This window comes from Tupaia chinensis, unplaced genomic scaffold (assembly GCF_000334495.1).
Source record: "Tupaia chinensis unplaced genomic scaffold, TupChi_1.0 Scaffold139072_1, whole genome shotgun sequence".
Taxonomy (NCBI): Eukaryota; Metazoa; Chordata; class Mammalia; order Scandentia; family Tupaiidae; genus Tupaia; species Tupaia belangeri.
The window spans coordinates 1,766,080-1,778,331 of record NW_006198962.1 but is presented as its reverse complement, the minus strand read 5'-3'; the positions used below and the strand labels follow the sequence as shown (position 1 = coordinate 1,778,331).

At 45.1% G+C, this 12,252-nt stretch overlaps 1 protein-coding gene across 1 annotated transcript in view; it reads left to right on the top strand.

Annotated features, from left to right (window-relative positions):
* The first annotated feature begins 16 nt into the window (after positions 1-16).
* Positions 17-12,252, top strand: part of VWC2 (von Willebrand factor C domain containing 2) — a 156,458-nt gene continuing 144,222 nt past the window's right edge. Inside the window, exon 1 of the mRNA XM_006161807.1 lies at positions 17-703. Within this exon, the coding sequence (XP_006161869.1) occupies positions 17-703 (687 nt within the window). The remainder of the gene's footprint in view (positions 704-12,252) is intronic.

Here is a 12,252-nt window from a genome sequence, read left to right as displayed (position 1 = left end):
CGGGACGTGGTAGGGGATGCCCAGCTCCACTGCGATGGCAGTTGGCGGGCTCTCCAGTTCCCTCCTGGTCACCTGCTGCCTGATGGTGGCTCTGTGCAGTCCGAGCATCCCGCTGGAGAAGCTGGCCCAGGCGCCGGAGCAGCCAGGCCAGGAGAAGCGCGAGCACGCGTCTCGGGACAGCCCGGGGCGGGTGAGCGAGCTCGGGCGCCCAGCGAGGGACGAGGGCAGCAGCGGCCGGGACTGGAAGAGCAAGAGCGGCCGAGGGCTGTCTGGCCGGGATGCGTGGAGCAAGCAGAAGCAGGCCTGGGGCGCCCAGGTTGGGGGCGCCAAGGCCGGGGACCTGCAGGTCCGGCCCCGCGGGGACACCCCGCAGCCGCCCGCCGCAGCCCAGGACGCTACCAGCCCGGAACTCGCACCCACGCCGGAGCCTCCGGAGGAGTACGCGTACCCGGACTACCGCGGCAAGGGCTGTGTGGACGAGAGCGGCTTCGTATACGCGATCGGGGAGAAGTTCGCGCCGGGCCCCTCGGCTTGCCCGTGCCTGTGCACAGAGGAGGGGCCGCTGTGCGCTCAGCCAGAGTGCCCGCGGCTGCACCCGCGCTGCATCCACGTCGACACGAGCCAGTGCTGCCCGCAATGCAAGGAGAGGAAGAACTACTGCGAGTTCCGGGGCAAGACCTACCAGACTTTGGAGGAGTTCGTGGTAAGAGGCGAGCGCCCGCAGGGCGACTTTGCACCTTCCAGGAAGGGGTGGAACAGCTGTAGTTCTGTGGCCCCCCACTTTGAAGAAGAGGCGCGCTGTGGTTGTCGGAGGTGAAGAGCGCTGTTGCTCGCGCCCCTTTAACACGACCTCTCTTTTTCAGTGCAAAGGTAATCCCTCCAAGATCAGTGTGGCCAGTGCTTACTGATTCCTTTGGTATTCGCTATACAAGGGCTTCCTTAGACAGAAGCCCTCTCGGCACTGATGAGAACAGGTCCCAACAGTTATCTGTACGTCCAACATTTATGTATCAATCCTCATGTAAGACTGTTGCCGGTGAAATACTCACCCTGTTTTCCAACACAGGGTAATTTACCTTGCCATTTGGGATAATTTCTGCAGCTAATAGCTCATTAAGGGAGGCTATCCATATAAATGTGCCATTTCCCTAGATTCTGTGTCCAGGGTATCACCCAAATGTTCTGAAAATTAAAATGAAAACATTTGCTGTTTGGGTGGCAAAACCAAGCTGTCTGGTTTATGGTTAGAAGCGGTTGCATTTTTAGATGAGTGGCAGTAATATTAATAGCACCACCAGCTAGCTCCCTGATGCCTACTGGGTGTCAGTTCAAGATTGTGTTTTCATGTACATTCTTCAGTTAAACCTCATAGCATGCCATAAAATAGATGATTATGATGTCCATTTATGGGGAAAAAAAGACACAGACCCAGAATATTTAAATAACTTGTGAAAGCTGTACAGCTATTAACCAGATTCCCCTGTCAAACCAAACACAGGATACTTCACACCTTACATTCATTATAGGAGAGGCGAGAGCCCAGCCTCATTGTGGCCCTGGTTTAGATGGAGGTGCCACCCAACATGTGGCTGCAGGTAAAAGCTTTTCTGTCCTTTATAGGACTGAGAGATCCTTTAGAGGGCTGAGAGAACCACAGAGCTGTTGGGCAATTTAATTTTTTTTAATTATTAAAAAAATTTCTTAGTCATAGGGCAAATGTGTGTCCTCCCCCCATCATCAGTGAGGGAGAGACAGAAATGGAGAAAGGGAAAGTAAGAAACCACCCCCTAGAGGGGATGGCCATGCCTCACTCCCTTTTTCTCCATTTTCCTACTAGGATTTTGGGCATGTATGCCCACACACCAACCATGATTTTCAAACCCCTGGGTCCAGGGCTGCAACCGTGGTTGGTCATATGGGAGTCCAGCACCTTAACCACTACACTACTTGCTGGTCCCTGTTCAGCGATTTTAAATTCCAAAGTAGGTTCAACCTGTCTAGACTTGGCCCATTGACTTGGCATGCCAGAGATATCTCTTTCTGACCTGCAGAGGGCATCCTAGAGCCTGCAGAGATTGGAGGGCCCATGGGGAGGAACCCTGCTGGAATTTCCCTCCGGGATCAGTCTTGAGATTTGCTGGTTCCATGGTTCAGAATGTGAAGGGCACACATAGATAACGAGTCAAAGCAGCAAATTACCATGTGTTGAAGAAATATAAAGCCAGGAAGCACAGATCTATATAGATAATGCACGAAGTGTAGAAGGAGCACTGAGATTTTGTCAGGAAACAGGGGCTTCCATTCTGGATTTGCCTATAACCAGCTGCATGACTGGAACATACCTCGTGTTCCCTGATATTCTTTCTTCTCATATGTAAGATGGGGGGGCCAGCTATCCTGTAAGCTCCTCAGGCAAGATCTAGCTCCAGGCATACATTGGCAGTTACTCATAGTCCTGGCTTCATTTATTTGGAGAAATATGAGACCCTTATATGAACCTGGCCCAGGCAATATGTTACTAACTCAGGAACTCTGCCCCACAAAGTGCTTTCTGTCTACTGGAGACATTGCCAAAGTGGCCTGGACAGGGTCATAGGTGTTCACCCAACAAAATTATCTTGAGTATCTTGGCTTTGTAGTGGAACTTTTAAAGACTTCAAAGAGAAGAAATTGCCTTTTAATTAAAAACATTTGTTGTTGCTCAAATTATTTATAGTTACACAGTTATTTCTTAGAACTGTCCCATGAGGTAGGCTGACAAATTATTAACAATATGATCTAAAGAGCCCGAACACTTCACAGAGCAGTCATTTGTCTGCCTGAAATCACAGGTAGAGAGAACTCAAACTTCTGTTTTAGTCATTCATTGCCAAGTGCTGGAAGCCATGCTGCTGCCTTTGCCCGAGGGAGAGGGGATCTATTCTTTGATCTCGGTTGGCAAAAAGCGGTAGTCGATAGATAGAATGTGTTTTCAAACTCTGGGGGTGGGGGAGGGGAGACAATATTGACAAAAGGGGGACTGGAATGATTATAATCTTAGGAAGAAATAAAATACCGGTAAAGCTATTCTGAAAATATTAAGTATATCTGCCACCTTCAAATGACATTTTATTCTTAACTTTCATGTAATCATTATAGATGCTCGGATGCAAATATGCTTGAATGTTGCAAGCTGTCACTAATTTTTAATTATATGCCATAACATGTTATCCCCATGAAGATTTTATTGTATGATGTTGGCTCGTTTCTATTAGTATCAGGAAGATGTCTAGGCATGTCCCTAGTTAAGTGTGGCCTTGCGCAAGTCATTGAATGTCTCCATCTTTGTTTCCTTCAATGCACAAAAGAAGACCCAACGCTTTGCCGGGTGGGGTTGAAAGGATGGCTGGAAGAGGGTAGAGTGTCAGCTGTGAGTCCACAGGGTTTGTGGGCTGCAGTAACAGAGATGAGCTGTGAAACTGAGCAGCGAGGGACACAGCAATCACGGCCATGCCTGCCCTGGGCATTCTGGGTGTCAGAGAGAGAGAAATTATAGTCTGTAGTTTTCACTGCACAACTTACACAAATAGAAAAAGGAAACCTTTTCTGTCTGAAGTGCTTCTTTAAAGAAAATGTAATCCATATGGAGATTGTGCTACAGGGTCATGCTTAGAACACTGTTTACCTTAGTGAGGAAGGAGGTGAAAGGAAGATGGTACCTGAGGCTTTTTCTGTGGGAGACGCACAGGCCCTTCCCTGCTTCCCAAGAGAGAAAGAACATCTCTGATGCAGGCTGGACCCTCCTGTGGCTGTCTCAGATCAGTAGCACATAAAATTTCCAAGCCTGCCAGGCCCAGTCTTGTAGGACATTTGCTTCTGGGAGGGAACAGCTTCCCACAGTCTTCCTGCACTTCCTTTTCCTTGGGGACACGATTTTTCTGCGCCTTCCCTGCCCATTTTTCTGCATACTCCAAACCTGTCTTTCTCCTTCTCTCTGCACTGTTTTACTCCATCAAAACTCCCATCCCATTCCTTACAGCCTGTTTGATCTCAGCCAGATGTTGGTAAAAGAGCTCACTATTTCAACAAAATTCCATTAAGCTGCTGATAATAATGAGAGTAATATCGTCTCCTTCAGGGATGGTTGTAGTTTAATTTTCACATCTCAGGAATGGCTATAGTTTAATTCGTACACCCAAATGAAAACATACTTAACAGTAGAAATTTCTCTTCTGCCTTGCAGATTATACCACGTGTCCTGTTCTTCAACTTACACCAGGCAGGCATCCACATTGACTAAGGACGCTGGACTATTGGTTTATATGGGGGTTTTTGTGAAGAATTATTTATATAATTTCATTTGTTACTTTTATTTTTCGGTTTGACCAGAGAGAGACAGAGAGAGAGAGAAAGGGAAAGGGAGAAAGCAAGCTGCCAGGTTCGTGCCTCGAACCTCGGTTGGCCATGTGGGAACCCAGTGCCTTTCACCACCATGCCACCTGTTGGCCCCAGTTTATATGATTTTATAAATGAATGTCATGTTCAACTGTTTTTAGCTTCCTAGGGTACATTAATCTGCTAGGGCTGCCAGAATAGAGTCCCACAAACTGGGTTGCTTAAGTGACAGAACTGGAATATCTTGGGGGTTGGAGGTTGGAAGTCTGAGATCGAAGTGTAAACCAAATGGTTCCTTCTGGGCCCCTCTCCTAGATGTGTAGACACTGTCTCCTTGCATCTTCACATGGTCTTCCCTCTGTTTATGTCTGTGTCTTCATTTCCTCTTCTAATAAGCATACGAGTCATATTGGATTGGCATCCACACTCATGACCTCATTTTAATTCAATTACATCTTGAAAGACCCTCTCTCCAAATATTGTCACATTCTGAGGTAATGAGTATTAGGACTCTACCATTTGATTTGAGAGGACATTCAGGCCTTAATGTGGGGTCTCAATGACCAGAGTTGACATCAGACATGAGCCCAAGATGCTATATAAATAATGCAGTTGATGTATCAGCAAGTATTATTGGGAGAAAGTGTTTGTAAAGGAGGCACAGAGTGAGTGGTAATAAACTGAATGCCAAATAATCAGAACTAAGCGGCCCACCCTGAGCCTTAGGGCTCATGTCTGTTCCTTTTGGAGCTCCACGTGCGGGTTCTTGTCTGACTTGTGTGAATGGATTCTCTTTCCATAAAAAACTAAGGGGTGACTGTGAAGGGCTCTGTTGAGCAGTTTGAAATTCAACCCCTGATTTCTACTCACTGTTCCAGAAGCAAATCAAATTCTAAAACTATTAATAAAAAATGATTCTGTTTTGATGAACAAGACATCTTGTTCCTATCATGGGAATTCTTATCCTCTGGGAGACTCTGAAGGTTGAAATAGCAGTCTGCAAACTTGTTTCAGTATTTCACAGAAGCAAATGAAATGTACGTGGCTCCGAAGCAAGGCCACATGAAATGACTGAAATGTGACATTTCTTTGCTTTTGGTTGGGATGATATCAATTCAGTGTGTCAACGCTGGTTATCGTAGCCCATCAGAAGCACTGATTGGCAATTGTGTAAGACTTTGAAGAAAAAGAGAAAATGAATTATTAATAAGTTCTGCTTGCTAGACTGTCTTTTGTAGCATAAACACTGTTGAGAGACAGATACCTGGAAGGGGTATTTGTAGGTGCAATGATTTGGGATCATTGAGGTAGACCAGACCCCTTATTTATGGCTTCGATATGTGACTTGCCATTAACCCTGTTATGAAATTTCAATTCTAAACTTTTATGAATGGAAAAAAAAATGACATTAAATTTGGAATCAAAACTTCCATCTAAATAGATCTCTATTTTGATTATGAAAGTCTGCCATTAATGACCCAGTTATTCATACCTTTCAGTCTGACAATATTTATGTTCTTTTAATGTTATTGTCTACCTCTTGAAGGCAAAATGAACTCGTCTATATAAAGTTCATGTTGCTGAGGCTTCTGAGTTTGTTTTGGTTCTGAGTTAGACTTTGCAAATTTGGGATTTCTCAGTTTCTATCATTTGTCGAAAGTCACAAAAATAGTACAATTTTAAAAATGGAGGGGGTCCATATGGCTTCTCTGGGCTTTTCTGATGTGTCCCTAACTCATATGGGGAAAACACAACTTTATAAATTATTCCCTGATATGCACCACACAATTTGATGTGTCAATATGATGGAGGAATTAACACCATCAATGTTTGGCCTTTTGTAATGGGCAGAGGGGACTAATATTTATCCTGTGCCTGTATTTTTTTGTGTGTTGGCATATATTTTTGGTAATTTACACAACTGATGGAGGCGTTTGTGCTATTGTTTTTATTTTGAAGGAGAGAAAACTAAAGCGCGATCAAGTTAAATAACTTAATCGAGGTCATAGAAGCTACTACTTGGTAGAGCCAGGATTTGAGCCCCAGCCTGTTGGACTCTGATCACCATACACATCCTACCATACCACAGTCTGCCTGACCACGTGGTGATGAAGTGGCAATGTATATGGGGCAGAGAGAATATTTAGAGAGTATTTAGAGAGAGAGAGAGAGAGCAGCATTTACACAGGTTTGGAGCACGTGTCCTATATTTGTGTCCAGCAAGTGTGGGATCCATCTGGTTCAGCGCTTTTTTATGTGGATTTATGTCAGGTTGGACTCAAGCTATCTAGGATAGGATAAATGTCTGTGTTTGTCAAAGTATGGAAGCTTGAGCTGTTGTGAGAGGTACTTAGCCCCAGGAGTTCCCTGAGGGCAAGGGGGAAGCACTCTAGTGGGCAGTGTCTCGAGGGGTGGACAGGACCCCCTGGGACTGTCTGACTCATGGTGTAGAAGACGTTTGACTGGTGCCTATGTCAACACTTGAGAGGTTCATTAAATGCCTGGATTGCCTGTTTCTTGTAAAAACGGGTTGATATCCAGGAGCTGAGCAGGGTCTTCAGGAGGAGATTTGCTTTCCAGCTAAGCACACCCTTCCTTGGTGTGTACATGACGCACCTGTGTCCCGAAGGCACATGACTTTGTAAAGTTTCACTGTTCACAGGCAGTGGGATTCCACATTAGACCATAAGTGCCTTCTTCACGGTCACAGAGCCAGTTGGTCTCCAGAGGAGGTTTAGGAACTTGGATACCATGCTCTTGAGTCCAACCCCCTTCTGGTTGGGCAGAGGGTCAGTTTCTAGAAATCTGAAACAAGGACTTACTGTCTACAGGCATCACTATAAACTCATATTCTGTGTCATCCTGTGTCCCCCTGAATAACTTTCAGACTTTTGTTGTCTTATGGTGGCAAAGAGTAGGTTGAATCCTAAGAAGTAAATGAGATGTATGTGAAAGCAGTTTGAGTTTATCAAGCTCTGAACCCATGGGGAAAGAAACTGCTCCTGGGGTTGGTGTGGATGTGTAGGTGTGTTTTGGTTTCTTGGATGATATCTGGGGATGCTCTTATCCTCAGGGGCTGGCTCTAGGGAGATGTATTTCCCATAAGGCATTTCCTACTCAGATGCAATCTCCAAGTCTACTAAATCCCAGCAGAAAAAGTATTCTTGTATTTACTTGTTGAACATATTTGAGTACCATGTGCAGGCTCAGGGCTGTATTATGGAGATAGGTTGAAAAGCAAAGGTCCCTCCAGCAGACAGGCTGTGACGCTGTAGTCTGACATGTACTGAGGACCTTGGTGAGGGTTCCAGGGCTCACAGCCGGAACCACTCTGTCATTGGTCATTATCATTATTACTACTACATATTAATAGACTTTATTGCTGTTGAAGGCTCATTTTTAAATAAGAGGGGAGTCCTAGGGCAGGCTAGGGGGAAGAGAAAAGTTTGTCTCAATATAACAACTGTGAGTTTGAGAGAAGGATGTGGTTTTTCACCCAGGCCTAACACACTGTGACCAGCCTTCATGGTTCTCTTCTGACCACGTAGCTGGAAATCCTTCTTACTGCTTATCTGTTCCAAGGCTGAGATCTTGCCAGCTGGATCTCACTTCTCATTCTATTTCTGTCGGGCACTGGGGTGCAGCCAGGACAAAGACTGCCTTTTGAATCTGCAGGAAAGGATGTTGTCAGGCATCTGCCAATGGCCCCAGAAATTATTTCAGAAGCACCAGGCAGGTGGGAAAGCATAGGGATTGAAAATTAAAACACCGTGAGGCTCTGCACATTCTCAGGTGTGCCAGAGTGATGCTGCTTTAACCATGAGGAGACTGCTCCTTTCCTAGGACTATGAAGCCAGCCTGAGATGCACCTTGAAGCAAATCCAGGAAGTCTTGAATATTGTATAAAGCATGTCCTTTCAAAATCACAGCTGAGATGGCAAGGAAGAGAAGCTGATTCCTAGAGGTGGAAGTTGGGATCCACAGGGCAAAGCCTGCCTTGAAGTACAGTTGTCTGGGAGCCTCGTTGATCCCTGGGGACTGGGCTTTGGGTTTTCAAAGACAGACTGAGCACATGATGAGTCTAGGGCCCCAAGTAGAGAGAAGCAGATCAAAGTCTCTCTCGTAATGCCGGAGTCCCCTGCAAAGCCTGTTCTGCAAAGAGACAGAGTAGACTCCCACACTGACCAGAGGGGAGAGAAATACTAATGTTTTCCCTGAGTGGATGCTGTCTCTAGTGTGCACACCCTCTTATGGGGTGTGGTCAGAAAAATCTAAGTAGAGTATTTTTCTAAAGAACTGGATCTGACCTAAACAAACACACACAGGGGGAGTGCACACACCCCCTCCCCCGCCCAGGCAACGAAAACAATTCCCACAAATAGTATTCCAAGGAACAGAATAGCCTGGAAAGAAAAAATTGTAGACTAGAAAAAGGGCATCATACCAAGAGGCTCCTGAGATGGAAGCTGTCGAACCAGCCCCAGTTACCAGGATGTAAAATGAGATGTTTAATAGGAAAAATAAACAAACACTGGGATAAAACATATGGCAAAGAACAAAAATATATCCCACATATCAGTGGTCCACTTTGAAAAGGAATCAAAGAAAACTTGTATAAATGAATAAGTAGAATTAAATGTACACTAATCAGAATTAATATTCCATGGGAATGTTTAACAGTAGTAGACTAGTCATGGACTAGGAGCTCATTTAGGAAACAATAGATAGGCTTGAAGAAGTTACCCAGTATGAAACCTGAACATACAGATGGAACGTAGGCAAGAAATGTTTTGTTACAGGGAGAATAGAGTGAGAAGATTTAACATACATCTGGTTACAATTCCAATGGAGATGATAGCAAATATGGGAGGGGTCACACAACAGCAACTGAGAACTGAGACTTTCTAATTAAAAGATACCTGTTTTCTGTTCAGGAAATGCAATGAATTGAAAGTAAAATAAATAAAAACATATCCAAGTTTGCCCTGTCCTCGTGAGACTGCAGAGCATCAAAGGCCAAAGAAAGATGTTCAGAGCCACCAGAGAGTGAAGACATTACCTCCAAAGAACAGTGCCACAGCTTCCAGCGGCAGCTCCTCAGAGTAGAAAACATAGCACAGCAGGAGAAGATCCTTAAATAACCAAGAGAGGGGCCAGCAGGTGGTGTAGCGGTTTAGATGCTGGATTCCCACATGGCTCACCATGGCTCAAGTCCCAGATCTGGCAGCTTAAGACTCACACCAGGCTTGAGTGCCTGTGTGCCCAAAATCCTAGGAGGAAATGGAGGAGAAGGGATTGTGGCATGGCCATCCCCTCTGGGGACTGATTTCTCATTTTCACTCTCACTGTCTCTCTCTGTCTTTGTCCGGTGAGCTCCCGCATCCTATGGTAAAAACCTTAAAAATATATAACTAAAAGGGGGGCCAGGGAATAGTGTAATGGTTAACTCCCACATGGTCGACCTTGACCATAGTTCTAGTCTAGGACTTGAAGGTTTGAAACTCATGCCAGGCAAGTGTGTGTGCATGCCCAAAATCCCAAGAGAAGAATGGAGGAGAAGGGATTGAGGCTTGACCATGCCCCTTAAAAGATGATTTCTTGTTTTCTCTCTGTCTCTGTCTCTCCAGAAGTACACATGCCCTATAGCAAAAATCCCCCCCCACCAAAAAAAAATGCTAAGAGAAATAAACATTAATCAGATATACATATGCAGCAAAACTAGAATGAGGCTACGCAAAGATATTTTTAAATGGTAATAGTTTACCTCAAAAAATCTTTCTTTTTCTTTGGGAGGTTTTTGCTATAGGGCATGTGTACTTCTGGAGAGACAGAGACAGAGAGAGACAGACAGAAAGTGAGAAATCATCCCCCAGGGGCAATCCCTTCTCCTCCATTCTCCTTTCGGGATCTTGGGGGCACACATAAACACGTGCCCGGCAGGGACTCGAACCGCAGTCAACTAAATGAGAGTCCAGAGACATGGCCATTATGCCAACTTCTGTCCCCAGAAAATCTTTCCTGAAACAACTTCAAATTGGAATCTAAAGGATGAAATTCAAAGAGAAAGAAAAATGTCGCAGAAGCAAAGTCACAGAATCAAGGGGGAGTAAGTAAAGCCTGTCATTTAGTAAACAGAAATGTTTCTTAGCCAGGGGCAGCATTTGCAATGCATGGAGGTGTTTCTGATGGTCATAACTAGGGTTGGAGTGTGGAGGATGTTGCTCACATCCAGGGAGTGCAGGCCCACATGCTGCTGGAGTCCGGTGTGTGCAGAACAGCCCCTGACAACCCACAGCCGTGGTGCTGAGGCTGAGAACGTGCCTGGAGGCTGAATGATGTGAGTCTGCAGGGTAGTGATGAGTAAATGGGATGGACCAATGTGTCTTTGTCTCTAGCTGCATTTTGAGTTGGGGTAAGTTATTCTTCAACAGGAAAAACCATTAAGTACAACTTTAAAATGTTCTCAGGAGACAGATTCTGGAGACCAGCTCAGCCTTAGGCCAAATCATTGAAGAGGTGAACATTTTAAAGGCTGCTGTCCAGGGCTGCTCAAGGTGGTGACGCCCATGGCTGACTTTTCTTGCTCTCGCTGTAAGGAAGGCCAGAGTGGATTGAAATGTTACTCCCTGCCTAGCTGGCTGGCTGTGCCTTGGGGCACAAGACCGCTCAGAAATAAATAGGAATAGGGCCAGCAGATTGCATAGTGGTTAAGACACTGGATTCCTACGTGGTCATCTGCAGTTTGAGTCCTGGATCGGGCAGCTTGAAACTCATGCTGGGTGCATGTGTGTGCATACCTAAAATCCCAAGAGGAGACAAGGAGAAGGGATTTTGACAAGGCCATTCCCGGGGCCATTCCTTTTGTCTCTCTGTCTCTCTCCATCTCTCCAGTGAATGCCCTATAGAAAAAAATCTCTTTAAATATAGAAAGAAAGAAAGAAAGAAAGAGAAAGAGAGAAAGAGAGAGAAAGGAAGGAAGGAAGGAAGGAAGAAAGAAAGAGAGAGAGAGAGAGAGAGAGAGAGAGAGAGAGAGAGAGAGAGAGAGAGAGAGAGAGAGAGAGAGAGAGAGAGAGAGAGAGAGAGAGAGAGAGAGAGAGAAAGAGAGAGAGAAAGAGAAAGAAAGGGTAAACTGGTCTTTCTGTATTGTTTCTTTGCTTCCCTTTTATGTGGCCATATTAGAAGCAATTTCTTATTTATGTTTTACTTTCAAATTCAGTGCTCTTTTTTTCTTAATTTGCCAGGTAATGTTTGCATTTACCAAAGAGAGACAGCGAGAAGGAGGGTTAAAGCACTTCCCAGTGGGTAGGGGTCAGGCAGCAGTCCCTTCTCTTCCATTTCTCCATCCTGTTGGGGTTTGGGGCATGCCGACACACGTGACTGGAATGAATTTCACACCATCAGGTTTAGGACGCAAACTTTGAGGTAAGACAAGTGAGATATAACTCCCCCCTTTTTTTTTAAAGAAGTATTTTATTTAACTTTATTTATTATTATTATCATTCTTATTTTCCAGTTTGATCAGAGAGACACAAGAGAGAGAGAGAGGAAGTGAGAAAGCAAGCCACCAGGTCCGAGACTTGACCCGTGGCCGGCCATGTGGGAGTCCAGCGCCTTTTACCACCATGCCACTTGCTAGCCCCTCTTAACCACCAGATTGTGAACTGGCCCTCTGTGTGCTTTTTAAAAATATATCTCCATAATTTTGTTTCAGGGGGCTTGAAACACATAAAATACAATAAGATTAGTTCTCATTAAGTCACTTTCTCTTATTTATTAATTTCTTGTGATAAGTTGGGGCTAAGCCTCCCCTCCAGTGACACTCTCACCTTGTCGACACTGACAGTTTGGGCAGGCAGGACCTCCCAGAGGAAGGGCACA